This window comes from Idiotropiscis lumnitzeri, chromosome 20 (assembly GCF_059441095.1).
Source record: "Idiotropiscis lumnitzeri isolate Australia: NSW breed Sydney's pygmy pipehorse chromosome 20, RoL_Ilum_1.0, whole genome shotgun sequence".
In the NCBI taxonomy this organism is placed as follows: Eukaryota; Metazoa; Chordata; class Actinopteri; order Syngnathiformes; family Syngnathidae; genus Idiotropiscis; species Idiotropiscis lumnitzeri.
The window spans coordinates 4,329,804-4,342,737 of NC_142410.1; the positions used below are offsets into that span (position 1 = coordinate 4,329,804).

Below are 12,934 nucleotides of genomic sequence, written 5' to 3' on the forward strand. Positions count from 1 at the left end.
TCGATAGTTATCCCTTTCTATTTCTCCTTGAAGGATCACAACCTAAATGCTAATATGTGTTTCATGAAATGGTCTTACTTTATTTCCAGCCAGTCTTCACTTTATTTTGCTCACCGCTTCCACTACGTGTGTTGGATGTTCATGGCAGCATTTTTCTGTCCTCTAATCGGTTGCTCAGAGGAAAAACGTCTGTAGCATTCAGCATGCGATAATACGTTTAATAATCAGCATTTCTACAGAGTATGATATATTTTATATAGTTTAATTGTTTAGTTTTTTTCTAGAGAAATATTGATTCTGAACTTCTCCAGATGATTTACGAGGCACTTTATTCTCAACTCAACTGATTTTTTTTATTTTTTTTTATTTTATCCTCCATTATTTGCTGAAAAACTCCACTATTCACTAAATAAAAGAATTACTTTGGCACATCCTGTGATGAATTTAAGAGTTTTCTTTAGACGAACGTAGTATTTTTCTACAATCTTGTGGCATCTGTAGGCAATTCTAAATCTATTTCGGTGGGTGAATTCACCAATTTCCTGTTTTGTGCTCAGGCAAGAGTGAATTGAGACGTATCATTTACAATATAATACAACTTCATTTATATAGCGCATTTCACAACAGCTGGAGCTGTCACAAAGTGCTTTCCATATGGTGTTTTAGACAAAAAAATATTTTAAAATGTAAATTTTAGATTTTATTTAAATTTAAGGTTTTTCATTTTAATGTTTCGACAAAAGTAGTCCTCCATTTTATGACATCTCTGTGCCCACAAAGTGTGTTGGAGTGAATTGGAGAGTTTCTTTGAGACAAAATAAGTGCTTTGCCACCATCTTTTGGCAACTGTAGGCAATTTTAATATTTTTACCGTGGCGTCAACTGATTATTTCTATTCGCGGCAGAGCTCCGTCCTTCGTCTATTAACTCATTCAGTGCCAATGACGGCTGAAGACGTCAAAAATCCATTTTGTTACTCTGCTGGTAGTGAATGAGTTAAGTTTTTATGGTTTTCTCTAAAAGCGATTGTAGTTATACTAAGAAGTGGATTAGGTTGACTAAGTGTCCATTAAAGGCCCAGGTAGCAAATACACAGCCAGCCATGATCTCATCCCGTAACAAAACCGCCGTGTGATGTGATGTAGTTTAATTCCAGAGGCACGGTCCGGGACAGAGGCATCGTTGTTTGAACCCCGCTGACCTGATCACCAGGTCGTGAAGTACCTCCACAGTCCCGAATATGGGGACAAGCTCCTCTGTGAACTTGTCATTGAAGGTGTACACGTGGGAGCGCTTGTCGACGTCATAGAAGGACAACTGGCCCTGCTCGTAGTCCAGGTACACGCCCACTTTTCTGGCCGCCAGCTTCAGAGGCAGCGAGGTGGCGGGCACCGTCAAGGCCTTCAGATCCTTGCCCCTCTCCAGGCGGAGGGTTAGGTAGCCCGAGTCTGTGTTGAGAGAGTGGAAACCTCGCCTCACGGCAGACGCCTTGGCCACACCCAGCCGCCAGTCCCGCTGGCCCACCTCCACCTCCCAGTAGTGGCGTCCGGAGGTGTAGGCATCCTGACCCGCAGCGCACCACCAGCCGTCAAAGCGGCCGTTGCAACACGGGACGTCGCGGCGCTCCAGGCCGCATCGCATGCTCTTCTCATCGGTGGAGATGAGCAGCTCCGGGTTGGCTGAGTCTGAGTCCAGCATCACTTCTTCTGCGGTGTCACAGGATTACAATTTAATATTTGAAAACTTCAACACGGACGTGATACCTGTTGTTCATAAAGACTTACACACCTGAGGCCTCACAGATCCAGTTCCATACTGTAAAGAACAAAAACAAATATCTTATGATCTAGTAAAAATATGAATTGTATTTACTTTTCTGCTCTCCCGGAATTGATTTATGGCAATTAATTTGTGGAATACATTAAAATATATTTTATTTGTATTATTTTATTTATTAAGTTGCTGGGAAGACACTTCTACTTACCACCATGCGGGATGTATTGAACAGCATCTGGAAAAACAGAATGAAAAAAAAAAATGTTTAAAAGTCCAACCAGCTTCAATACATTTCTTTCTAATTTGATATTGTTGCTAATTAGCCTGACGAGAACTGACTGACACTCTCAAACTTAATCTGGCTCCTTCACTGACGATGGTGTTCATACACGCACCAGCGGTAAATATGCTGACATTTACAAGTTTAGTAGATGATCTCACCCAGGTTCTGGTTTCTCTGCTTTCTGACCAACCATTCCTTTGTCACATCCTCCTAAACACGCCCAATGAAAGGACAAACGTGAGTTGCACCAAATTCTCAGCTCCTTGACAAAAAGCGCACAAACCTTGACAGGCCTGTCTTCGTTCAGCACGACCAGCATGACAAGCTCCAACGCGGGTAGCAGGTTGGGCAGACGGCCCCGCTTCCACTGGAACTCCAGATCGTCCAGCATCATGAGCACCGGCTCACCGGGCCACACGGTGGACTACCAGAACAGATTAGAACATAAATGTGGATGACGGGCCTAGGTATGACGAGGACGACTGGCAAGGGCAGGGTTTATTGTAATCATCTTTCTCGGGTTGTCTCGCGTTTTAATCGCCACGGAAACGCCACTCTCACCTGAGGCCCGCTTTTGATTTCCCGTGTCCACTCCATGATGAGTCGCTTGTAAGGCCCCATATCACACTCCCCTCCGTCTTCCAGGATGCAAAGGAGGTGATCCTTCCAGTCCTTCTTCTCCGGCCGGTGGTAGTGGCAGTCTGTCAAGCTGACTTTTGTCTACACAAGACAAAGTGTTTATTAGATCATCACTCAATGTAAATTTTATGTGTGGGGTTGGTTGTGTTGCCATGTCAAATTTAGCTCCAAATAGTTGAGTGTAGTCATACCTGCACTTTCCTCTCCAGCACAGCGGCCCACTCCACAATAAAGTCCCGGCACAAGCTGGCTGGCCAGACGTCCTCACTGGTCCAAATATGTTGCAGAACGTTGGATCGCTAAATGAGCAGCACAAATTAGAGACTCGTAATTAAGAAGGCAGTTTGTCAAAACTGTGGGTGCAAAGTTAGAAAGGCGGCAGGAGGTTACCTGGCAAATTTTGCTGAGTTCTCGTGCCAGCTCCATGATAAATAATTGACTTTCCATCAACTGCTCTTTTTTTTCCGGCCTCACTCGCTTGTGGGACTCCTGAAGCCAACAAAAAGCAGATTAAAGCGCATTTTGGAAATAACTGTCGCTCCGATTCAGCACAAATTCAATGCCATACCTTGAGTCGGCTCTTGATCTTTTTGGCCGGTTCGATGAGGAATTGCAGGCATTCTTTCATCATGCTGGCAGCTTTAGTTTGGTGGACCAAGTCCTGTGGAGTGATAATAAAAAGCTTGAGGGGACTGGCACTCACCCTGCAAGGAGGCTGACTCGGCTCACATCGCCCTCACAAATCAATGTAATGCAATTCATAAGCGGAAAGCGAGTGCAGGTGGAGCACTGCAGGACTTTTAGCACATCTCTGCGTCACACAGTGAGCACATCATCAGGTAGGCCTCGATGAGCCAAGTAAGAGGAGAGGATAGAAGACGACTCCTACTAACATATACGCGTGCAGGCCAAAATAAAAAATTTAAATGATTTTTTTTTTAAATACCAGGAGGCGGCAGCAACAATTGTACAAAGGTGTATGCAATAAAATATAAATTAAATATATGATTTACAGTATTTTTAAACCTCGCACTGAGTCCCCATTTTTGTTTATTTGTGCTGAGCCAGTGTCAACGGGAGCCGCGTGCAGGCAAAGATCTGAGAGATTAGAGGAAATCCAGGATTACCACTCTTGTGTTGTTGAAGGACGAACGCAGGTACTGTGCAAATTACTTTCTATAGAACCACGACATCTGCAAAAGTCAGTGATAGCAACGACGTCACATGCACAATTGTTAACAGTGTTTGCACAATACTATTCAAATGCAGAGTCAAAATGCAAACGAGCAAATTGAGACGACGTAAATAACAACAAAGCGTGCACGCACATGTGCAGAGCAGCTGTACTATCGATGAATAACAACAATGGGAATGCTTGCAGAATATTTGCATTTTAAGATACTGACCTTTAGGGAAGAGAAATGTCCGTTAGTATTAACTTTGAAAATGTCCCCGCGGTGTTTTCTCAGACAAATTTAGCGCATCCTGCCGAGACCTGGTGAGCACTTGAACTGCGACAAGAGCGACTGAGCGCTTTTTAACCGCCTGGCCGACACTAATCTGCAGTTTGCTATTTTAACCACTGAAAGGCGCTATTGTTTCACAAACCATGCATCCATCCATTATCGAAGCCGTTGACTGTTATTTTTTTGAGCGTCTTCGTATTTTGTCATTTCTTTCTTGTTTCTTCCATTTCTTTTTTTCTCAGCAACTGTAATAAAATAAGAATATAAATGGTGATGGGTTTGCAGTCACATTTCATGGACAGATTAAATCAAATTGACACGATTTGCGCTGTGTTATTTGTGTTCTTTGTATATCTATACTTCAACTATATACATAAATAGAAGCTTCATTTCGAGACCCGGTTAGCACTTAAACTGCAACAAGAGCGACTGAGTGCTTTTGCGTTGACCGTCTTGGCCGACGATGATCTGCAGTTTGCTATTATAACCACTGGAGGGCACTATTGCTTCACAAACCATGCATCCAACCATGATCTGAGCCGCTGACTGTTATGTTTTTAGCGTCTCGTATTTTTTGTCATTTCTTTCTTTTTTCTTTTTTTTCCCTGGGAACTGTAATAAAATAAGAATACAGGTGGTGATGCGTTTGCTGTTGCATTCCATGGACAGATTAAATCAACCTGACTCAATTTGCGTTGTGTTATTTGTATTATTTATATATCTATACTTCAACTCTACACATAATTGACGTCATGCCGTCTTTGGTGGAATTATTATAAGCACTACATGGTTGTATTTCCTTCTACCCTTTTGGACGTGCTGCTCTAAAACGCATACAATTGAATAGAGACTTTGAACGCACCATGCTTTCGTTGTTGCTGCGAGTGAGACGCAACCACATTGGACAAGCTGTTTTTGAAGGGGCGAGGATTTTGAAGTCTTTCACCATTTTGGTGCCATATTCTTAAATATTCATCTCACTTTAAACGGCGCTGAAGTCGGCGTAATTGAAGTATGAGGAAGGTTCGTTCAACGTACCACGCGGAAGTGAAGCTTTGATCCCAGCTGATCCGTCAATATCAACATGGCACCCAGAGATCCACTTCTCAGCGCCCTCAAAGGTAACGACGACTTTTACAACACTGGATCATCATAAAGATGGTGGTGTCAATGTTTGTTGTGTTTCTTTTTCCTTCGCTGCCAGTGTGCTTGTTGAACCTGCAGTCTGTTGATGGGCAAATGGTGACGGACTGTAATCCTCACCTCACCTCTTGCTGCCAGCTTCTTGAGCTGGTCCTCAGGAAAGGACTCCAACGTTAGTGTCTATTTTTCAAGTTGCAGGTCAAAATATAAATGAGACAAACGTGTAACATTCCTGCTTTTATTTCGAGGTATTTATAGCGTGTTACACAATTGGGGACAGAGCACCTTTTGTTTAAAGCCACAAACTTGTCAAGAGAGCAAAAGTATTGCAACACGTGACTCATGGGTGCCCCTCGTTGCATTTTGGATTGAATGTTTAAATTCAATCGATTTCACCTGTGGAGCAAACATGAAAACTGGAAAGCTCTCTATAAGAGAAAAGCAAACCATTTTGAAGTCCAAAGCATGGACAGAGAAAGGATCTGCTTGTGATCCAGAACACAAGAAGCTCATCTGCGATAGTGGAGGTCATGCCATGCCATGTCATGTCATGGTTTGGGTTTGCATGGCTGCTTCTGAAGTCCACAAAGTCATTTTGTCATCATCCAAGAAGATAATGAACCAAAACAAGTGGCCAAGTCAATCACCTAATCTTAACCCAATTGAGCATGCATTTTTACCTTCTGAAGGGTAAACTGATGTAAGAAACCCCAGAAACATAAACAAGACCTAAAAGAGTCTGCAGTGACGAATACAACAGTCTGGTGAAGTCAGGGGGTGGCCACCAAATATTAAGTGTTATTCACTTTGATTTGAAGTCTGTTTTTAAATTCCAATACTTTTGGAACTCACTTAAAAAATCGGTGGCTTCCAAACAAAAGGTGCTCTGTCCTGAGTTGTGTAACACAAGATGGACCTCTGAACTTTTGTTCACCGTTCCATTCCAATACTTTTGTAGTGGACTGTATATGCTGCTATATTATAATTTTAAAGTCATCATTTCCGTAATATATGCACTTTTCTTTCCAGAGCCAGTCCTCAATCTGGTTCATAGAGACTACTGGCAATGTTTTGAGCAGCTTCTGCGCAAAGATGCATGTGACGGGTATAAACATTCTGATAGAAGAGGTGGAACTCAAATGAACTTAAAAGAAATAAATGAATAAATCCTTGCTAATTCTGATTGTCTTTGTAGGCTGTGTACTGTGGCGTGGGCTGTAGAACAAACTAAAACTTGCAGGAAGCTGATCTCCGCTCAGGGCCGAGGCCGTTACCTGCTCAGATTGGCCCTCAGCCACAAGACACTTCCACAGTTCATCACTCACCTCCTGCACACTCCCAAAGTCTTAGAGGTCAGATACGCAATATTACTTTATCTTAATCGTCAGCCATGTTTTTTTAAACTCTTGATTTAAATTATATAAGGTCTGACCTCATTAACTTCTTTTAAGAAGTTCGTTGGTCAATCAAACAACTGTAAAATTAATCATTTTCGCCTCCTTCAGTGGTACAGCCCAACCTTCTCAATCCTCAGGAATGAAGAATTTTTAGGCGAGTATTTGTCCATCTCACGAAATACTGACGCCAAATCAAAGCTGTAATAATAGATCCCATATTACTGTAATCAAATGTGAATACATGTCACACGTCTGCCTCTTGCAGAACCTTTCATGTCCCTGCTGTTGGTTCTTTCGCAAATGGAGTTCAAACTGGACATGGAGGTCAGCGCTGTTTTGCTTCTTGACCACTTTGGTTATATAGCACAGAGCTTGAATAAATCTGTGCATGGGCTTCCTCACTTAAACATGTCTCTGTGCAGAATTGCAGTTTTTTGGATGAAAGCTGGCTTTTACCGGTAACAAAACCAGCACTTTATTATTTATTAAAGTGTTATCTCAAAACAGTCTAATGCATGTTTTTGCCAGGTGTGTGAGATATACGAAGTGGTGCCGTGTCGGCAGGTGGGAATGGTCTTGAGGTTTGTATTATCTATTTCTGATCCCGTCTTACGAATTGTACTCTGTTTTTTGGAGCTGTCAGAAATTTTTTTTTTATCTGTTTGTTAGCTACCTCAATGGGCGCGTCTTCCTTCTGGACATGATCGATGGCGGCCAAGCGCATGTTGACCAGTTCCTCACCCGTGGCGACGTCATTGATGAGATCAATGACACCTGTTTGAGGAATTCCAAAAACGGACAGGTAAATAAACCACTGAAGGCCCGGGCACTAAATATGCCACCTGTTACTGGATGATAAGTATAGATCAGAGGTCTTCAATCCTGTTCCTCGAGGTGCGCTGTCCTGTCTGTTTTTCATCCCTCCCTGTTGCAATACATCAGATTCAAATGATAAGATAATCAGCAAGATCTGCAAAAGCAACAAACGATCCTGATTTCAATCAAGTGTGTGGCAGCAGTGAGAGATGGAAAACAGACAGGACAGCGCACCTGGAGGAACAGGATGGAAGACCCCTGGTATAGATGATGGATGTATATTTCAAGAACAACCTTAAACCAGTTCTTGTCGCTCATCTCATTGTACAACAGAGAAGCAGAGTTTCATTTTAAGTAAAACAGACAGGACAGTGGACCCTGGGGAACAGGATTGAAGACCCCTGGTATAGATGATGGATGTATATTTCAAGAACAACCTTAAACCAGTTCTTGTCGCTCATCTCATTGTACAACAGAGAAGCAGAGTTTCATTTTAAGTAAAACAGACAGGACAGTGGACCCTGGGGAACAGGATTGAAGACCCCTGGTATAGATGATGGATGGATATTTCAAGAACAACCTTAAACCAGTTCTTGTCGCTCATCTCATTGTACAACAGAGAAGCAGAGTTTCATTTTAAGTGAAACAGACAGGACAGCGGACCTCGAGGAATAGGGTTGAAGACCCCTGGTATAGATGATGGATGTATATTTCAAGAACAACCTTAAACCAGTTCTTGTCGCTCATCTCATTGTACAACAGAGAAGCAGAGTTTCATTTTAAGTAAAACAGACAGGACAGTGGACCCTGGGGAACAGGATGGAAGACCCCTGGTATAGATGATGGATGTATATTTCAAGAACAACCTTAAACCAGTTCTTGTCGCTCATCTCATTGTACAACAGAGAAGCAGAGTTTCATTTTAAGTAAAACAGACAGGACAGTGGACCCTGGGGAACAGGATTGAAGACCCCTGGTATAGATGATGGATGGATATTTCAAGAACAACCTTAAACCAGTTCTTGTCGCTCATCTCATTGTACAACAAGTCAAGTCAAGTCAAGTCAATTTTATTTGTATAGCCCTTAATCACAGACAGTCTCAAAGGGCTTTACATAGCCACAATCGACATCCCCGATCTTAACCCCAACAGAGAAGCAGAGTTTCATTTTAAGTGAAACAGACAGGACAGCGGACCTCGAGGAATAGGGTTGAAGACCCCTGGTATAGATGATGGATGTATATTTCAAGAACAACCTTAAACCAGTTCTTGTCGCTCATCTCATTGTACAACAGAGAAGCAGAGTTTCATTTTAAGTAAAACAGACAGGACAGTGGACCCTGGGGAACAGGATTGAAGACCCCTGGTATAGATGATGGATGTATATTTCAAGAACAACCTTAAACCAGTTCTTGTCGCTCATCTCATTGTACAACAGAGAAGCAGAGTTTCATTTTAAGTAAAACAGACAGGACAGTGGACCCTGGGGAATAGGATTGAAGACCCCTGGTATAGATGATGGATGGATATTTCAAGAACAACCTTAAACCAGTTCTTTCCGCTCATCTCATTGCACAACAGAGAAGCAGAGTTTCATTTTAAGTGAAACAGACAGGACAGCGGACCTCGAGGAATAGGATTGAAGACCCCTGGTATAGATGATGGATGTATATTTCCAGAACAACATTAAACCAGTTCTTATCGCTCATCTCATTGTACAACAGAGAAGCAGAGTTTCATTTGAAGTTAAAAGATTTTAACTAACGAGAAGTAATTCACGATTCATTCAACCCACAAGGCTCCAGACAGTCTCGTAGTGTAATTAACAAAAGCCGCAAACCACTGGAACTTGTTCCTGTGTTGTAGGCAGGTGTGGTTCTATCACGGCTGAAAGGCTGCTTCCTGTCCATCCGCGTTGTGCGCTGGCGGGCCCGGGACGGAACAGTATATCGTCCTCTGGTCAAACTGCTGCGGACTCTGAGGATCGAGAACCCGTGGCTGCAACTCGGTCCTGCTCCCTGCCAGCAGTCTGCTGCTAATGACCAGAGAACCTCACCTCCAACACAGTTTGTCAAGGAGGGAAGGCAAGTCGGTGCAACCACGAAATGATAAAAGAAATTTATATGAAATAAAACTGACTTGTCTCTCATTGGTAGGATTGTGTACATTGTCCAATTCTTGGGGGATAAAAATATAGGAATGGTAAATAATTTATTTCATGCAAATGTTTGAGATATAAGGCTTTATATTGCGACAAATATGTTACGTTCTCTTTTTAGTTTGGCACCAAGGAAGTTTTGCCACATGCAATTTCCCACGTGCTGCAGGAAAACCTGCCGAGCAAGGTAAAGACGCCGCTCCCCTGCTCGAGGCGCTTTGCAGCTGTTCGTCCATTCTTTTTAAAAAGAAACAAACACTGTTCTTTGTTCCACAGGAAGTGCTTTTAGATTTGCAGGAAACTCACTTAATGTGTACTGAAAGCAGCAGTAAATTGGTGGGTGTATGCACTGCATGTATTATTGCAAGGATGGAGAATTTTTTTGCTGAAAATTCTGTTGATTTTTTTTAGACACTGTGTCATCACTATCCAGAGATATCGTGTGTTGGGAGGTACATGAAGCCAGACTACACGATGTTGGGATTTTGTATAGTGTAAGTACAACCGGCACAGTGGTTCTGAATCATTGGTACTTTAGCTAAGATTGTATAGTATGAGGCAGAATTTTCTTATTTGAGAACGCCATCATCTGATTTATTGCAAATGTCTAAGTCTACATAATTTTATCCTGCTAACCAAATAATTCAAACAAATTATTTGATTCTATTAAAATGTGGTCATCTTCAGAAACAGACCACCAGAAACTCCATCCAGGACCCCAACAACCTTCAACTGCGTGGTGCTCAAAGCGGCGAGCATTAAGGAGTGTCAAGATATTGTTTGTCGTATAGGTAAGGCTATAGTTGCCTAATTGACATAAATCTTAAACTAAGATGTGTGAACTTTCTTTTGCAGCCACTGGTTTCAGGCACACAGAGTGGTTTGTATAACATGTAAATAAACATTGAAAAATTTAAGAGTGCATCATTAACATCACACAAGAACATCTATTCATAAAGAACTTTAATAGAAAGACGTGACAATTCTCAATTATTAAAATGTAGCTGCCAGGGTTTTGTTCAATGTTGGAAAACATGTAAAAAGCAGTCCAGAAAAATAAGGTCTGCTCCTTGCACCAAGAGTTGTGTAACAGTAGTGAAGACAGATCTGTTGGGCAAGCTGCATTTTGTGCCACAATTGGTCAATGGTGCCAACATGGCGATATTTGACACGATTATGGATGGAGGCCGGTATCCACAAAAACTTGAGGGAGGGGCTGTGATGCATTACATGTAGTAACAATCCACATAACAGGCAAATATTCCTAGACAACTACCTATTAACTTGTGGAATGGCTAAAATACGATACAAAAGTCGTAAACTCAATACCCGAGAAATAATAATACAAAATAAAAGTCCACAAAAATTGTTAGGTATGATAAATATGATTATTTGTCTTGACACACCACTGTCAAGAGGTTTAGGCCCTTTCTCCCCTTATCCTGCGGGCCAGCTGGATGTCTTTGGGCATGATGGTGACACGTTTGGCGTGGATGGCGCACAGATTGGTGTCCTCGAACAAACCCACCAGGTAAGCTTCGCTGGCCTCCTATTGGGGATTAAAAAAAAAATAGAATTAGCTACAATTAACCCACATAAAATCTCAGCAGCCAATACATGTTGGGTTTTGGTTATATTTACCTGAAGAGCGCCAATGGCAGCACTTTGGAAGCGGAGATCAGTCTTGAAGTCCTGGGCAATTTCTCTCACCAGGCGCTGGAAGGGAAGCTTGCGGATGAGCAACTCTGTGGACTTCTGGTAACGACGGATCTCCCTCAGAGCCACGGTGCCCGGCCTGATGAGTAAATCAAGTGTTGTGGTGAAAAGCACTGGAAAAGTGACGTCATGCAGTAGTTGAAACCCACCTGTAGCGATGGGGCTTCTTCACTCCTCCGGTAGAGGGCGCACTCTTCCTGGCTGCCTTGGTCGCGAGCTGCTTCCTTGGCGCCTTTCCTCCGGTGGATTTACGGGCAGTTTGCTTGGTACGGGCCATCTCGCACTACCTAAAAGACATTGCACCTGAATTACAAACAATTCTGATGAAAATGTAGACGGAACGTAAAAAAAAAAAAACCAACATGACACTGTTAACTAGCCGCACCAACATGCTAGCTTAGCCCACAACAAGGCGCCCATCCCCCCGCAACTAGGAGGAGTCTGCTTTAGCGTCCGCACACTAAACAATCAAGTGATCGCAACTAAAATAAGATTTCACATTATCTGAGCCTTGTAAAGTCGACGAAACTCATTCATCGCCACAACACATCATCCGGAACATGTCCACGTTTTAAAGCGACGAGCCGGCAGTAAGCTGGCGCCCAAACAGGCCGCCATCAGCCTCAGTTTGTCGTCTTCGCCATTTTTGCTCTCCTTTCCCCCCCACTCGACATTGCGAATACATTTTTAAACCGCTTAAGGTTACCGGTAATTAACACCGCATATATCGTTTTTTTACCCAACAGAGCACAGATTCATAGTAACATATCTCTTACCAACAGCTCACAATGGACGATCGCGAGGTAACAGTTCTACAGTTTTCGTTTAGAAACGCAGTATAAACGAGCCCATTGTCCTTGTAAGGACTAGCACAACGATCCGTACGTCAGTCTCACAACACTGTGACACAAATCATACACATCACGGTGAAAGAAATGAAATCATTCTCGCACGTTAAACGACTTGGGGGGCACATTATTTACCTTTGTGGCGTTGCTGTTGCTGTTGTTGTAGAGCAAGCGGACTGCGTTGTCGACGAGTCGCGATCACCTCGGAAAATGATCAATGCTGGTCGGAAGCGTGAGGCAAAGTATTAATAGTGTGGTGTGACGTCACCTCGCCAAATCACTTCACGCTCATTGGTACATTGTGGATCACGGTCACATGATACAGCCAATAAGAGTCGCCAAACAAAATCGATAAGTGCGCTAACAACACAGTACAGTTTTTATTTTTGTATTCCTATGTTAATTGTTTTTTTTTAATAGTGTATGATTATAATCACAGGATTGTGTCTTGTATTACCGAGCAGTGGATAATACAATAGACAATCCCATGCTTCTCTGCATTAAAGACAGAAAATGTGATTTCTTCAATCAAGACTCATAGCCGTCCCCTTTAATATATTTAAATTACCACTTTTGTTACGTTCTTTCATCTGAAATATCATCTTGTTTCATTGTGAGTAGGATTTTGGAACGATTCTCAAAAGGACAACAATCCCAACATGTCTTGAACGCAGCATTCGTACTACTTCCT

General features: G+C 42.5%; 3 protein-coding genes across 5 annotated transcripts; 1 reads left to right on the forward strand and 2 right to left on the reverse strand.

The window, feature by feature from the left end:
* Nucleotides 1–186: 186 nt before the first annotated feature.
* Nucleotides 187–5,482, reverse strand: LOC148317167 (butyrophilin subfamily 1 member A1). 2 transcript variants are annotated; one of them, XM_088283956.1, is made up of 10 exons: nt 5,203–5,482; nt 3,267–3,359; nt 3,089–3,187; nt 2,890–2,997; nt 2,621–2,779; nt 2,343–2,483; nt 2,218–2,269; nt 1,985–2,011; nt 1,789–1,815; nt 187–1,706 (listed from the first exon to the last, which is right to left on the reverse strand). In XM_088283956.1, the coding sequence occupies exons 1-10, from the start codon at nt 5,248–5,250 to the stop codon at nt 1,147–1,149; spliced, it is 1,314 nt and encodes a 437-aa protein (XP_088140082.1). In that variant the 5' UTR covers nt 5,251–5,482; the 3' UTR covers nt 187–1,146. The 2 variants fall into 2 exon arrangements, with proteins under 2 accessions (XP_088140082.1, XP_088140083.1); XM_088283957.1 differs by lacking the exon at nt 5,203–5,482 and adding an exon at nt 4,105–4,252.
* On the forward strand, nt 4,984–10,596 carry LOC148317168 (uncharacterized). 2 transcript variants are annotated; one of them, XM_088283962.1, is made up of 16 exons: nt 5,211–5,285; nt 5,369–5,479; nt 6,337–6,412; nt 6,503–6,659; nt 6,813–6,858; nt 6,970–7,028; nt 7,127–7,162; nt 7,233–7,285; nt 7,374–7,506; nt 9,388–9,605; nt 9,678–9,723; nt 9,801–9,866; nt 9,956–10,015; nt 10,091–10,173; nt 10,367–10,470; nt 10,535–10,596. In XM_088283962.1, exons 1-16 carry the CDS (start codon nt 5,249–5,251, stop codon nt 10,567–10,569), a joined length of 1,320 nt encoding a protein of 439 aa, XP_088140088.1. In that variant the 5' UTR covers nt 5,211–5,248; the 3' UTR covers nt 10,570–10,596. The 2 variants fall into 2 exon arrangements, with proteins under 2 accessions (XP_088140087.1, XP_088140088.1); XM_088283961.1 differs by lacking the exons at nt 7,127–7,162; nt 10,367–10,470; nt 10,535–10,596 and having other exon boundaries at nt 4,984–5,285; nt 9,956–10,105.
* Nucleotides 10,597–10,625: 29 nt separating this feature from the next.
* On the reverse strand, nt 10,626–12,462 carry LOC148317169 (histone H3.3A). Its single transcript, XM_088283965.1, has 4 exons — nt 12,379–12,462; nt 11,545–11,682; nt 11,321–11,474; nt 10,626–11,228 (listed from the first exon to the last, which is right to left on the reverse strand). Exons 2-4 carry the CDS (start codon nt 11,670–11,672, stop codon nt 11,100–11,102), a joined length of 411 nt encoding a protein of 136 aa, XP_088140091.1. The 5' UTR covers nt 11,673–11,682; nt 12,379–12,462; the 3' UTR covers nt 10,626–11,099.
* Nucleotides 12,463–12,934: the final 472 nt, after the last annotated feature.

Excerpts from the sequence above, each read along its gene's own strand:
- LOC148317168 (XM_088283962.1), top strand. The coding sequence starts at position 5,249 with ATGGCACCCAGAGATCCACTTCTCAGCGCCCTCAAAG. Across the intron at positions 5,286-5,368 it reads ACTTCTCAGCGCCCTCAAAG|TGTGCTTGTTGAACCTGCAG; the intron begins GTAACGACGACT and ends CTTCGCTGCCAG. Across the intron at positions 7,029-7,126 it reads AGTTCAAACTGGACATGGAG|AATTGCAGTTTTTTGGATGA; the intron begins GTCAGCGCTGTT and ends GTCTCTGTGCAG.
- LOC148317169 (XM_088283965.1), bottom strand. The coding sequence starts at position 11,672 with ATGGCCCGTACCAAGCAAACTGCCCGTAAATCCACCGGAGGAAAGGCG. Across the intron at positions 11,475-11,544 it reads AAGAAGCCCCATCGCTACAG|GCCGGGCACCGTGGCTCTGA; the intron begins GTGGGTTTCAAC and ends TTTACTCATCAG. Across the intron at positions 11,229-11,320 it reads CTGCCATTGGCGCTCTTCAG|GAGGCCAGCGAAGCTTACCT; the intron begins GTAAATATAACC and ends AATCCCCAATAG.
- LOC148317167 (XM_088283956.1), bottom strand. The coding sequence starts at position 5,250 with ATGTTGATATTGACGGATCAGCTGGGATCAAAGCTTCACTTCCGCGTG. Across the intron at positions 3,188-3,266 it reads AGATCAAGAGCCGACTCAAG|GAGTCCCACAAGCGAGTGAG; the intron begins GTATGGCATTGA and ends TGTTGGCTTCAG. Across the intron at positions 2,484-2,620 it reads AAATCAAAAGCGGGCCTCAG|TCCACCGTGTGGCCCGGTGA; the intron begins GTGAGAGTGGCG and ends CTGTTCTGGTAG.